The sequence below is a fragment of the Oncorhynchus tshawytscha genome, linkage group LG04, assembly GCF_018296145.1.
Source record: "Oncorhynchus tshawytscha isolate Ot180627B linkage group LG04, Otsh_v2.0, whole genome shotgun sequence".
Taxonomy (NCBI): Eukaryota; Metazoa; Chordata; class Actinopteri; order Salmoniformes; family Salmonidae; genus Oncorhynchus; species Oncorhynchus tshawytscha.
In genome coordinates, this window is record NC_056432.1 from 55,948,420 (window position 1) to 55,963,505 (window position 15,086).

The 15,086-nt window shown below is 44.0% G+C and overlaps 1 protein-coding gene across 2 annotated transcripts in view; it reads right to left on the reverse strand.

Moving 5' to 3' along the window:
• Window positions 1-15,086, reverse strand: part of LOC112214792 (probable C-mannosyltransferase DPY19L3) — a 37,274-nt gene that overhangs the window by 10,044 nt on the left and 12,144 nt on the right. For both annotated transcript variants that reach the window (XM_024373814.2, XM_024373823.2), the window contains exons 4-16: window positions 12,325-12,415; window positions 10,048-10,169; window positions 9,766-9,911; window positions 9,329-9,452; window positions 8,982-9,116; window positions 7,516-7,647; window positions 7,252-7,353; window positions 3,893-3,966; window positions 3,368-3,526; window positions 2,350-2,478; window positions 1,298-1,409; window positions 953-1,009; window positions 557-639 (exon numbers count right to left, since the gene is read on the reverse strand). In XM_024373814.2, the coding sequence (XP_024229582.1) occupies window positions 557-639; window positions 953-1,009; window positions 1,298-1,409; window positions 2,350-2,478; window positions 3,368-3,526; window positions 3,893-3,966; window positions 7,252-7,353; window positions 7,516-7,647; window positions 8,982-9,116; window positions 9,329-9,452; window positions 9,766-9,911; window positions 10,048-10,169; window positions 12,325-12,415 (1,466 nt within the window). The remainder of the gene's footprint in view (window positions 1-556; window positions 640-952; window positions 1,010-1,297; window positions 1,410-2,349; window positions 2,479-3,367; window positions 3,527-3,892; window positions 3,967-7,251; window positions 7,354-7,515; window positions 7,648-8,981; window positions 9,117-9,328; window positions 9,453-9,765; window positions 9,912-10,047; window positions 10,170-12,324; window positions 12,416-15,086) is intronic.

Below are 15,086 nucleotides of genomic sequence, written 5' to 3' on the forward strand. Positions count from 1 at the left end.
TACAGATGAGCGTGGTACCTTCAGGCGTTTGGAAATTGCTCCCAAGGATGAAACAGACTTGTGGAGGTCAACAATTTTTTTCTGAGGTCTTCCCTGATTTCTTTTGATTTTCCCATGATGTCAAGCAAAGAGGCACTGAGTTTGAAGGTAAGCCTAGAAATACATCCACAGGTAAACCTCCAACTGACTCAAATGATGTCAATTAGCCTATCAGAAGCCTCTAAAGCCATGACATAATTTTCTGGAATTTTCCAAGCTGTTTAAAGGCACAGTCAACTTAGTGCATGTAAACTTCTGACCCACTGGAATTGTGATACAGTGAATTATAAGTGAAATAATCTGTCTGTAAACAATTGTTGGAAAAATGACTTGTGTCATGCACAAAGTAGATGTCTTAACCGACTTGCCAAAACTATGGTTTGTTAAAAAGAAATTTGTGGAGTGGTTGAAAAACGAGTTTTAATGACTCCAAACCTAAGTGTATGTAAACTTCCGACTTCAACTGCATGTGTCCGTATGTGAGCAGATTAAAGCAGAAATACATCGGATTTTTTACCTAATCCAGGTCATCAGCTCAACAGTGTCAGGGTCGTAGAATTCTCTCAGTTCTGATACTTCCGTCATCAGTTTGGGCCAGAACTACAGAGAAACAGCACGAAGGAAATAGACCTTTAAATAACCAAACTCCACAGAAACACATCAGCGCACAATAATCACTTTCATATAACTCACACATCCCATTCACACATCCCAAATGACTGCCAATTCATCTGTACTGTTGATAGAGTGAGGAGAGGAGGAGAGGAGAGAGACAAAGTTCTTAACACACTAGTCACCAGCCGGTAGCCACTTCCATTTTCAACTCCATATCAGTTCACATTTACTGCAATCTCTGTGGGTGAGAAAATATTGTACTGCAAATTGTGATGAAATATCAAGGCAAATGTCTCACCTTGCAACATAGAAATCCCAGAATGGCAAGTGGAACCGTGTACCTGATCAGCCTCAGCTGCAAAATGAGAGAAAAAAAAATTACCAGGGTGAACATTACAATCTGTTGTGACATTTTGTTTCTCTATACAGACATCTTGGTGTAAATCGGTTGTTACCATATTGCCACCTACTGGATAAGGTTGTAACTGTTCAGCACTGTACAAGCAAGCTACCATTTCAATGTGTTCCTATTGCCTCAGTGTAGGGCTGGGCCATCTCATGGTGGAATGCAGAACCTGCTAACAGGTACTGTGCTCACTCTTCTGTTAAAAGAAACCTTAGGGATCTGAGCTGTTGCCTTTACCTTTGTTTTAGTGTTACAGTGGATCGTGTTTAGGCAGAGGGACCACAGCTCCTTGCCACACACGCCATAGGCAGCAAAGGCACACATATGGCCAGTCCACAGATATTTCATTCTGGAGAGAGGAGAACAACAGTGTCTTTAAAAGATCAGAACAACCTTATTTCAACTTTTTTTTTTCTTACCTTTGCAAAACGTACTTGGCGCTATGAGGAAAATTATCAGCAGCGTTCTCCTTATATTATGAGGCAGAAAAATAAACATCACAAATTGGAAATGGTGTGATGATCAAAATGTTTGCCAAGATAAGGAGAGAGAGGGTTTGGCAAGAGAGGGTTTGGAGAGAGGGGGTTTGGAGAGAGAGAGGGGGTTTGGAGAGAGCGAGAGAGAGAGAGAGGGTTTGGAGAGAGCGAGAGAGAGCGTTTGAGAGAGAGGGGGTTTGGAGAGAGCGAGAGAGAGGGTTTGGAGAGAGAGGGTTTGGAGAGAGAGGGTTTGGAGAGAGGGTTTGGAGAGGGTTTGGAGAGAGGGTTTGGAGAGAGCGAGAGAGGGTTTGGAGAGAGCGAGAGAGAGAGAGAGAGAGAGGGTTTGGAGAGAGCGAGAGAGAGGGCTTGGAGAGAGAGGGTTTGGAGAGAGCGAGAGAGAGGGGGGTTGGAGAGAGCGAGGGAGGGGGGTTGGAGAGAGCGAGAGAGAGGGGGGGTTGGAGAGCGAGAGAGAGGGGGTTTGGAGAGAGAGGGTTTGGAGAGAGCGAGAGAAAAGGGGGAATCAAATGAACAGGGGCAGGACCACGCAGACGAAGGACAGATGGGTAGATTAAACAGAAAGAATAAGAAGGAGAGAGAGAGAGAAATGGAGGGGGAATCAAATGAACAGGGGCAGGCCCACTCAGACGAAGGACAGATGGGTAGATTAAACAGAAAGAATAAGAAGGAGAGAGAGAGAGAGAGAGAGAGAGAGAGAGAGAGAGAGAGAGATAGATAGAAAGTAGATGTTGGTTATTCAGCAAAATTCCAGACATGTCCGGAGAGATATCCTCTTGAACAAGCAGCGGAGCTCACCTCATGGTGCTGAGCGCCAGGAGGCCGAAGAAGACGGTGTGTAACAGATTGTAGGCGACATCTGCCCGCATACAGATCGGCCGCTCCTCGAACCGGCCTTTTGGCGGCCGCCCGACCGCTGAAGAATCACTGAGAATAGGTAAAACATAGATGCATAATACATAAAAAAGGCGAGAGAGACATTAAGCAGATTATTCCGTTTGTCTTTCGCTCTCCTCCGAAAGGTTAACTGGTGTATCTGAAATGAGCCTGTAATGATTAGCTTGTGGGAGGGTTGAGTGCCTGGGTGTCCAGACTGGGTTCTGATAACTGGAATGACAACAGGACAACAACAAAAAAGGATAGGAGCAGGATTCTCTCGCTCACATCAAACAGGGAAGGAACAACACAGTGAGACGTGACATGCACAGATATTTACAGGGACTTAGGGAGAGGACTCAAGAGGATTGTTGTGATGCTGCCTGCCAACCACTACTATCAATATGTTGTAGTAGGTCTCCACACAGCTAGAGGATAACGAAACTGACAGCAGCGGCATTCGAGCGGCTAAATCAAAGTTATATGTGCAAAGACTCCTAGGGTGACTCCTCCTCATCTACCTCCCCGTCAGTTGCGAAACTGTCCAAATAAAGCATATACAAATACAAAAAGGAGAGCCTCTTTACTAATTATTAAGAAGAAGAAATAATGAATGTCTAATTAAAAATTATTTATGTGATAGATGTGTGGGGTTACCAACAAGCAACCTCTTGAACTCTACTCTATCTCAGTTTTTTTGTTTGCCAGATAAGACAGGCCTCAGCATGACAGATGGTGAAGGAATTTAAGGAAACAGAATGAAGAAAATGAACGACAACACAACAACATGTGGATAAGTATTGCAATAGCCACATGGGATTAAGGCTGAGAGCGCTTGGAAGCCAGGGACCCGTTCTGTCCGGGTCATGACTCAACCCATTTGTGGGCTGTGTCCGAACGTCATTCTCAGTCCACAGCTACAGAAGGAAATCCACCTTACCAGAGGTTGGCCAGTGTTAACAGCGCCAGCATCACCAGGAGCACAATCAGGGTGACGAGGTAAGGGTATGCCAGCAGAGTGCCAGCCAAGCGGTCAAACGTGTCCAAGGGAAGCAGCCCAAAGGCTTCCTCACACAGGTAAAGACTGGCATCGAAATCTCTGAGAGAGACAGAAAGACACACACAGAGAGAGAGACACACAGAGAGAGAGACAGGGAAAGAGAGAGAGACAGAAAGGGAGAGAGAGACAGACAGAAAGAGACACAGAAAGAGAGAGACACAGAAAGAGAAAGAGATATGTTGGCAAGCTCTTATTACACTGTGCCTTTGAGAATTGACATAGCAGTTGTTTCCCTCAGTTTGCTGGATTCTTCATCTGAAATACCACAGCACATTTCCTCCGCGTGTATAAATAATATTTAATATGCGATCATTGAAAGGGGTTTTATCATCTCAGGATTCTACACTAGGTAAGTGTCAATTAGTGAATCACTTAAACCTGATGAAAGAAGTCAGTGCATTCTACCTGGTAGGCCCCAAGCCAAATTTGGACTTGATGAATTTAAAGATGTGTTCGTCAGATCGGAGCTGCAACGCTTGCTGTACATACATGAAGACACACAAGGAAAATAGATAAAAGGTCAGGTTATGCATGTCTGAGTCAACATGAAACAGCCAGACATTTAAAAAAAAAAAAAAAAAAACATTCCTTAAGATGCAAGTTAACGTAATGTACATGACAGACACATAGTTATTCCCATGTAGGTTCAGTTACATGCTGCATTTTGAAGCAGCTGGAAATACAGTACCCGTCAAAAGGTTGAACACACCTTCTCATTCAAGGGTTTTTCTTTGTTTTTACTATTTTCTACATTGTAGAATAACAGTGACGACATCAAATCGACGGAAAAGAAACACCAGGGATGCACGATATACCAGTGGAGATATATCGGAATCGGACGATATTAACTAAAAATGCCAACGTCGGCCCAATGTCTATTCCAACGCCGATGTCAAAGCTGACGTGCATACCTATATAACGTAATGACGCCACGTAAAATTTTGCGCTACACTTGCAACACCTAGCCCACAATGTCTGCCTTGTGGATCGAGCAGTCAACAAGTCGAGCAGTCATTTGAAAGAGTAAGAACATTTCAGAGAGACAACTCAAAGGCGAAATCCATTAACGCCAAGATAACGGAATTCATTGCCCTTGACAATCAACCGTTCTCTGTCGTGGGTGATGTTGGCTTTCACACTAACGTTAACAAAGTGCGCTATGTTTTAGATGTTGCCCTACCGAAGTTACACAGTAATAGCGTTACTGCTATTAGCTTCACGACTGACATTTGGACCAGCGATATCAGCCAAATGAGCATGCGGAGTCTGACATCACAGTGGGTTGTCGAGGATTTCGTACTGAGGAAAGTCGTATTGCATGCTCATGAATGTGCTGGTTGTCATACCGCTGCTGCCATTTCAATGGCATTTGAGAACATGTGTGAAACATGAACACACCAGCTAGGTCCATCAGAACAACTGACTCGAGAAATAAGCTCATCAACTGTGCCTGCAGCAGACGTGATGCCCTCTGTCATGGCATTGAAACACCTGCTCAACAAAACTGCTGACACAGGCTGTGAGTAAGCGATTTGGTGGTATTCTCTCTTTACTGTGTCACCACCCTGCTTTATGCTATGTTACTTCGATGCAGACAAGAAACATGGTTTACGTGAAATGTTACATACACAGTTGAACAAGATGGAAACAGACACAGTGACAGTGCGCACCGAGGAAGAGAGGACACGGACAGACAGAGCTGAAACTTTACTGTTTGACATGTATGATGAAATCCTGGTTGAGAATGAAACGACTGAACAAATGAACAACAAAAAAGCACAAAAAGTAAGTGAAAGAAATACTGTAGTTTTAAAAAAAAATTGTTTTACCCCTTTTCTCCCCAATTTCGTGGTATCCAATTGGTAGTAGTTACAGTCTTGTCTCATCGCTGCAACTCCCATTTGGACTCGGAAGAGTACGAAGGTCGAGGGCCATGCGTCCTTCGAAAAACAACCCAACCAAGCCGCACTGCTTCTTGAGACAATGCCCATCCAACCCGGAAGCCAGCCGCACCAATGTGTCGAAGGAAACACCGTACACTTGGCGACCTGGTCAGCGTGCACTGCGCCTGGCCCGCCACAGGAGTCGCTAGGGCGCGATGAGACAAGGATATCCCTGGGCCTCCCGGTCGCAGCCAAATACTGTAGGTTTTGATTATGTTTTACTGGTAATGGGGACATACGTAAATGCCAACAAAAAAAACTTTTTGGTCAGTGTGGTGTGTGTGTAACCTTTATTTAACTAGGCAAGTCAGTTAAGAACAATGATGGTCTACCCCGGCCAAACCCGGACGACGCTGGGCCAATTGTGCACCGCCCTATGGGACTCCCAATCACGGCCGGATGTGATACAGCCTGGATTCGGACCAGGGACTGTAGTGATGCCTATTGCAATGAGATGCAGTGCCTTAGACCACTGTGTCCATGTGCGTGTTAACTATTTAACTGTCCTAGAATGCTTAAAAGGCTGCGATTATTTTAACTATTGGGGTTTTTTTTGGCAAGGAAAATATTGGACATCGGTATTGGCCAAAAATGTCATAGCGGTGCATCACTAAATAACACATATGGAATCATGTAGTAACCAAAAAAGTGTTAAAACAAATCAAAATATATTTGAGATTCCTCAAAGTAGCCACCCTTTGCACTGACGACAGCTTTGCACACTCTTGGAATTCTCTCAACCAGCTTCATGAGATGCATTCCAGGTGCATTTAAATTAACAGATGTGCCTTGTTAATTTGGGGAATTTCTTTCCTTCTTAATGCGTTTGAGACAATCATTTGTGTTGTGACAAGGTAGGGGTGGTATACAGAACATAGCCCTATTTGGTAAAAGACCAAGTCCATAATATGGCAAGAACATCTCAAAAAAGCAAAGAGAAACAACAATCCATCATTACTTGAAGACATGAAGGTCAGTCAATATGGAACATTTCAAGAACTTTGAAAGTTTCTCCAAGTGCGGTTGCAAACACCATCAAGCAATATGACGGAACTGGCTCTCATGAGGACCACCACAGGAAAGGAAGACAGAGTTACCTCTGCTGCAGAAGGTAAGTTCATTAGAGTTACCAGAAATTGCAGCCCAAATAAGTAACAGACACATCTCAATATCAACTGTTCAGAGGAGACTGTGTGAATCAGGCCTTCATGGTCAAATTGCTGCAAAGAAACCTAGTGACTGCACGGTGTTTCCTCCGACACATTGGTGCGGCAGGCTTCCGGGTTGGATGCGCGCTGTGTTAAGAAGCAGTGCGGCTTGGTTTGGTTGTGTATCAGAGGACGCATGACTTTCAACCTTCGTCTCTCCCGAGCCCGTACAGGAGTTGTAGCGATGAGACAAGATAGTAGCTACTAAAAAAAACAATTGGATACCATGAAATTGGGGAGAAAAAGGGGTAAAAAAAAAAAAAAGTGTCATCATTGCAAGCTGTCATCATTTTGAAGAATCTGAAATACATTTTGATTTGTTTAACACTTTTTTGGTTACTACATGAGTCCAAATGTGTTAGTTTTGTTTCATAGTTTTGATGACTTCATTATTATTCTACAATGTAAAAAATAGTAAAAAATAAAGAACCCTTTGAATGAGTAGGCGTGTCCAAACTTTTGACTGGTACTGTAAATGTTTTCACAATGTCCTCCCGATTCCTGTGTGCCTTTCTCCTGGCTTCTCCACAGCCCATAACACACATAGATGACTTGTTATTAATTCCTGGTGACAAGAGGAGGAGGAGGATGTAGTACAAGTCTCATGGCTCACCTTGGCTAAATAATTAATAGTGAATGTTAGTGCAAGGACGAGGACGGTGTGAAGGAGCAGCTTTCCCAGCCGCGCTGTGAGACCACCTGTCTTCAGCCCTCTCTCCATGGAACACAAGGCAAAAAGACAAAGAGCTTTCAAAAACACAAACAGCATATCAGTGTATCATGACCACAGATGTTGCACTTACTGTAAAGACTGTAAAAGAAACCAGTCAAATCCCTGGGGTTTTAAGAGGAACATACAGTATGTGCTTGGGCTCACCTGGAAGTGCTTGACAAAGAGAGCAGCCACAATGAAGCTGAGAGCCAGAGAGCCTAGGATCATGGAGTTACAGAACTGCAGCAGCCACACAGAGAGCAGGCTGCTTACCTGGACTAGGTACAGGCAGGTCACCTGGAGAGAGGTACCGGTAATGTCATTTAGCAGGCTCTTTTATCCAAAGCGACTTACATATATGAGCATACATTTTACATATGGGTGGTCATGGGAATAGAACCCACTACCCCGGGCGTTACGAGCACCCTGGTTTACCCACTGAGCTACAAAGTCCACATCCTGGCTCGACCCTAACTAAAACACTAACCTTAGCTTCATGTCCACATCTTGGCTCAACCCTAACTAAAACGCTAACCTTAGCTTCATGTCCACATCCTGGCTCAACCCTAACTAAAACGCTAACCTTAGCTTCATGTCCACATCCTGGCTCAACCCTAACTAAAACACTAACCTTAGCTTCATGTCCACATCCTGGCTCAACTGTAAACCTCAACCCTCAACCCTCAACCCAAACTACAAACACTAACCTCAACTGTAACCCTAGCCTCAAAGATTTGGCATAGGCCCTCAGATCCTCAAAAAGTTCTACAGCTGCACCACGACAGCATCTTGACTGGCTGCATCACCGCCTGGTATGGCAACTGCTTGGCATCCGCGCTACAGAGGGTAGTGTGTCAGGCCCAGTACATCACTAGGGCTGAGCTGTGTGCCATCCAGGACCTCTGTACCAGGCGGTGAAACGCCCCAAAAATTGTCAAAGACTCCAGCCACCCAAGACATAGACTGTTTTCTCTGCTACCGCATGGCAAGCGGTACCGGAGCGCAAAGTCTAGGACCAAAAGGCTCCTGAACAGCTTCTATCCGCAAATCACTGAATCGCTTGCACACTGGACTCTACCCACACAGTACACTGACAGTCCAACACACACACACTACATACGCTCACACATAATGATGACACACTCACAGACAGACACACTTTCACATACCCTGCTGCTACTATGGTTTTTGATCTACCCTGATAACCTAGTCCCTTTGACCGCTATCTACATGTACATATTACCTCAATTACCTCGTACCCCTGCACATTGACTTGGTACCAGTACCCCTTGAATATGCTATTACTCTGCACTGTAGGGAAAGGCCTCACAATTAAGCATTTCACAGAAAAGTCTACGCCTGTGGTATTTGGCGCATGTGACAAATAAAATTGTATTTGAACCAAAACCCTGAACCTAGCTTCATGTGCAGATCCCGGCTCAACTCTTAACCCTCAAGCCTTGATTGCTTGAGCTGCCATCCACAGCGAACGTGATCTCTCTAATATCATGCACAGGTCCTTAAATCTGTGACGGATTGAATCTCGGCCTAGGAACAAAATAATGCAACATATGTTTGGCTGAATGCTGTGATAGTAATGTGCATGATGAGAGAGGAATGATGTCACAGACCTGTTCTGTGGAGATGAGGTCCAGACAGTCCAGGGTGAAGATGATGAGAGCCTGAACCAGCAGGATGAACTGATTAAACTGCCAGGTGAGGCAGAAACACAACGTGGCCAGGAACATCAGCCACAACACCACCTTCTGCTCACAGGAAAGGAGTGGACAGAAGAACACAGATCCCATTAGAAATCAGCCACTTGACCTCAAAACAACTTCTTAGATTAGACACTTCATTCGATAGTGATTCATTGTCTATTTCCACAGATGTTCTCTTCATTCTCCTATTCTGGTCTAATTGTATGCGTGTAGAGAACAGAGGAGATGATGGTGTCCTCTGCTAGGCGAGTGTCTACCTGCTGGATGGGTTTGAGGTGAGGCCTCAGGTAGCAAGTGATGGCAGCTATCTGGAGGGCGAAGAAGGGCAGGGACCAGTTCTCCCTGAGCGAGATGGTGAACTCCACCCGCGTTGTGTCCACTCTGGAACACAATCACACACATGGAACACTCAAGACCACCACTATTTAAAATGTCCATTCAGATCTTAAGTCGAAGGGGGAATTTTAGGATTGGACTTGTGACAGCTTGCAGTAGGTCATCAAGTTTGTCCAGTAGCTACAATTGTATAAACTGTATGCCAGTCTGTTTCTGCTCCCTTGCCAAGTCCTTATGGACTTGTGTCATGTTTAGCTTGACAATGAAGTAGGCAAAAGCACCAACAGATCTGGGACCAGACCCATACGTTTAGCCTTACAATGAATCATTAGTTGGGTGTGCATGGTGAGATGTATACCTGTTGAGGATGTACCAGACTCCAGTGAGAGCCCCTGCTAGCCAGGAACCACTGAGCAGCCAGCTGGTGATGAACAGAGCTATGACATACACCGCTTGGAGAGAAAACACTGTGTAGATATAGAAATACACTGGCTCCAGGTAGGCCTGAAACAAAACAACACACACACACACACACACACACACACACACACACACACACACACACACCATGAAATAATGACCAATCATCTCCATTATTATTTGAAATGCCTTGTTAGTAGATGTGGGCTCTCTGTATTACCTGTATGGGTAGAATCCTATAGAGAACACCTAGGAACACCTCCTGATAGATGTTCATGCGTCGCAGGAGGTTGATGGTTCTCTTGGATTCAGTGGCATTATCATTGATGAGCTCTGAAAGACCTGATCACATACAGACAGAAATAAGGTTCTTTCTTAAGGTAACTGTCCCATGTTTCCAGATTTCTATGAATTATGACCAATAATGGATTACAATATAAGTGAAATAGTTCTCCTTCCAAATACTGGTAATCATGTATGTTAAAAGGCAGTTTTTTTTCTGTGTTGGAATGGTTTAGGTGAACAATAACAACAGAACAGAGCCGTGAGGAGGAGGAGCCTAAACGTGTCCGGAATCGACTTCACCATTCATTTTCTAGATTCAGGTTCAATCAAACGTCATTTTAAGCCTTGTTTTACTATTGGCAGCGACAGCTGATTTCGGGATTGGGTATCGACTCACTCCAGTTAAATATTTGTCATCTGATGTATTCGTTTCAGTCTCTGAATTGTTCAAACTTTTTTCCTGATATAATGGCATAAAAACTACAATCTGTGCCCTGAATTAGCCTAGTGCACACCGGCGCCCAGCTACAGTATATCCTGCCCCGAGCTCGTTTGCCCCGGTTTTCCCTGGCTAAACTACGCTACTAGTTTTCATCCTTATTGCCAAACTTCATAAATACTGCACCCACAACTTTAAAACTTCTTTGTTAGTTAGACGTACAATCATGTAACTAAGAAATTCGCTGGAAAGAAACTAGATTTAAAAAAAAAAAAATGGTTTTGTTGACTGGTTCGAGCGATCTGTCGTGTTGTAAGACAATGGTAGCGAAGGATATCATTGCTACTTAACACGGATCCAAGTTCAGTTTTGAGATCCACTGGCATCATTGGCATAGGGTAAGCTGGATGTTTCTGACTGGTCGTGGAACTGTGACAATGGGCAGCCTCTCCCTGCTTGGCTCGCTGGGATATGTAGTGATTTTGCCAACGCAGCCAACACAGTCTTTACACCCTTAACCTTTTTTAAACTGACTATCGTATTTGTTGATTAAATCTGACTTTATTGGTATAATGAGTAATCCAGGAATGTAAAAAGTTAATTGACACGAGAAAACTGCAACTACAGAGTGCCAATGGCTACAATGAATGGCTAAATTCATTCCAGACATGAATGGCCAGCGGAGCTCCTCCTCTTCCTCACTACTTTATTGTGTAGGCGAGTAACCGGTCATTAAAAATATTAACGCGAATAGACAACTGATTGGCCAGCTCATCCTCCTCATCATCCTTTATGAGGAAATAGCAAGATTTTTAAAAAATAAAAAAATGTAACAGTCTTTAACTTTTAAAAAGTGAGATTTTCACTGGACACTTACTTTAAACTTTCTGTGACTGGTCCACTTTCAGTATATAGAGTAATACAGCCACTCATTCAACCTAAACAGACTAACTTCTCCAGAGTTATAGGGTGTGAGATACTAATTCCACATTTGCATGAGAATTTTTTTTTTTTAAACGGTGACACATCACTCTGATCTCATATTAACTCTGCTGAGTTGTGATGCCGGGATAAGATCACGCTAACTTGGGCAGATGGAATCATGTAAACAAAGTGTGATCATGTTTCCAGTCTGCTGGGCTAGAACGTTATTGTATCACGTTTTTTATGGGCAAACAGTACCTCGAAAATAGCAACAAAAGATCTGAGGGTTCGCTCCAGGCCTTTGATTAGAGCCAGGCAAAATGACTGCGCTATATCCATGCATAAATACAACAGCACCCCATCCCGAAAGGTGCTGTTAAAAAATAAAGTATGACAGGTCACTTACAATGCCATAGTTTTTTTATTTTCTTCATTGTCTCCCTTTTAACTAGCTTTGTTACCGTGGTTACATAACAAGCCATTGGTCATAATGATGAAGGGACACAACCAGACAGACAAGTGGACCGAGGGGTATGTCAATGCCCTCTGTCTCACTATTTTAAGGACCTCTCTTTTGGCAAATGCTTGCATAATTCAACTACATTTATTTAATGAGGGCGAAAAGATGACTGTCCAAAGTTTACAAGAGAAGGAAATGTTTTAAAAGTGAATGGGCTCATTTCCAGAGCATTGAGTTCTGAAAGAGCACTTGTGGCCATAAAAGGTTATGATTCTCAGTAGCCTCTGTGCTCTTTCCCCTGAGATGACTAGTAGAATAACCTGAGGGGATTGTGGGAGTAGGGGGGGCTAGCCTATATCTACTGTGAGTAGATTGTCATTGTACCATACCTTGCTGTATGGAGGGAGCTCTCAACATCTGTTTATAGTACGAGTAGTACAGGCCACATTCTGTCCGAAAGGAGATTTCACGCTCAACTTCCTGAAATATAAGTAGAGATGAAAATACATTTACAAAACATAAAAACCAGACAAAAAACAAAGATGAGTTCTCCATATGAACAACAGGTACAGTGCATTGAAAGTACTCAGACCCATTGAATTTTTCCACATTTTGTTACGTTACAGCCTTATTCTAAAATGGATTAAATATTTTTTCCCCCCTCAACAATCTACACCCCATAATGACAAAGCAAAAACTTGTTTGTGTGTGCAAATGTATACATTTTCTAAACTGAAATATCACATTTACATAAGTATTCAGACCCTTTACTCCGTACTTTGTTGAAGCACCTTTGGCAGCGATTACAGTCTTGAGTCTTCTTGGGTATGACGCTACTTTTTTGCCCCACTATATATTCAATCTCTCCCTATCCCAGTCTGTTGTCCCCACATGCTTCAAGATGGCCAACATTGTCCCCGTACTTAAGAAAGCAAAGGTAATTTAACTAAATTACTATCGGCCCAAAGCACTCACCTATGTCATCATGAAGTGCTTTGAGAGACTAGTCAAGGATCATATCACCTCCATCTTACCTGCCACCCTAAACCCACTTCAATTTGCTTACCGCCCCAATAGGTCCACAGACGATGCAATCACCACCACACTGCCCTGTCCCATCTGGACAAGAGGCATACCTATGTAAGAATGCTGATCATTGACAATAGCTTTTAATTTAACACCATAGTACCCTCCAAGCTCATCATCAAGCTAGAGGCCCTGGGCCTGAACCCCGACCTGTGCAACTGGGTCCTGGACTTCCTGACGGATCGCCCCTAGCTGTTGAAGGTAGGAAACAACACCATCTCTTCACTGGTCCTCAACACTCGTGCTCCCTCCTGTACTCCCTGTTCACCCATGACTGTGTGGCCAAGCACGCCTCCAACTCAATCATCAAGTTTGCAGATGACACAACAGTAGTAGGCTTAATTACCAACAATGATGAGACAGCCTACAGGGAGGAGGTGAGGGCTCTGGGAGTCTGGTGCCAGGAAAATAACTACTCACTCAACGTCAACAAAATAAGGAGATGATCGTGGACTTCAGGAAACAGCAGAGGGAGCACCCCCCTATCCACATCGATGGGACCACAGTGGAGAAGGTGGAAAGCTTCAAGTTCCTCAGCGTACACAACACTGACAAACTGAAATGGTCCACCCACACAGACAGTGTGGTGAAGAAGGAGCAACAGCGCCTTTTCAACCTCAGGAGGCTGAAGAAATTTGTCTTAACACCTAAAACCCCCAAAATATTTACAGATGCACAATTGAGAGCATCCTGTCGGGCTGTATCACCGCCTGGTACGGCAACTGCACCGCCCACAACCGCAAAGCTCTCCAGAGGATGGTGTGGTCTGCCCAACGCATTACCGGGGGCAAACCTCCCGCCCTCCAGGACACCTACAGCACCCGATGCCATAGGAAGGCCAAAAAGATCATCAAGGACATCAACCACCCGAGCGAGCCACTGCCTGTTCACCCCGCTATCATCCAGAAGGCGAGGTCAGTACAGGTGCATCAAAGCTGGGACTGAGAGACTGAGAAACAGCTTCCATCTCAAGGCCATCAGACTGCTAAACAGCCATCACTAGCACATCAGAGGCGGCTGCCTATAGACATAGACACTGGCCATTTTTAGAAATGGATCACTAGCCACTTTAATAATGTTTCTGTATCTAGCATTACTCATTTCATATGTGTAAACTGCACTCCACACTAGTGATGCACTAGTGATATTACATTTTTGTCCGATACAGATATCCAATAGTTTCCTTGACAAAACACGATACGATAACCAATATTTTTAATTTTAGCGGCCTTTTAAGCATTCTAGTACAGTTAAATAGTTAAAACACACACATGGACACTGCATCGCAGTGCAAGAGGCGTCAATACAGTCCCTGGATCGAATCCAGGTTATATCACACCAGGCCGTGATTGGAAGACCCATAGGCCGGTGCACAATTGGCCCAGTGTCGTCTGGGTTTGGCTGGGGTAGGCCGTCATTGTAAATAAGAATTTGTTCTTAACTGACTTGCCATGTTAAATAAACAGTTACACAGACACCAAAAAGTGATTTTGTTGGCATTTACATATGTCCCCATTACCAGTAAAACATAATCAAAACCTACTTTCACTTACTTGCTGTGCTGTTTCATTGTTCATTAGTTCAGTCGTTTCATTCTCAACCAGGATTTCATCATACATGTCAAACAGTAAAGTTTCAGCTCTGTCTGTCCGTGTCCTCTCTTCCTCGGTGCGCACTGTCACTGTGTCTGTTTCCATCTCGTTCAACTGTGTATGTAACATTTTACGTAAACCATGTTTCTTGTCTGCATCGAAGTAACATAGCATAAAGCAGGGTGGTGACACAGTAAAGAGAGAATACCACCAAATCGCTTACTCACAGCCTGTGTCAGCAGTTTTGTTGCGCAGGCATTTCAATGCCATGACAGAGGGCATCACGTCTGCTGCAGGCACAGTTGAGGAGCTTATTTCTCGAGTCAGTTGTTCGAATGGACCTAGCTGGTGTGTTCATGTTTCACACATGTTCTCAAATGCCATTGAAATGGCAGCAGCGGTATGACAACCAGCACATTCATGAGCATGCAATACGACTTTCCTCAGTACGAAATCCTCGACGATCCATTGTG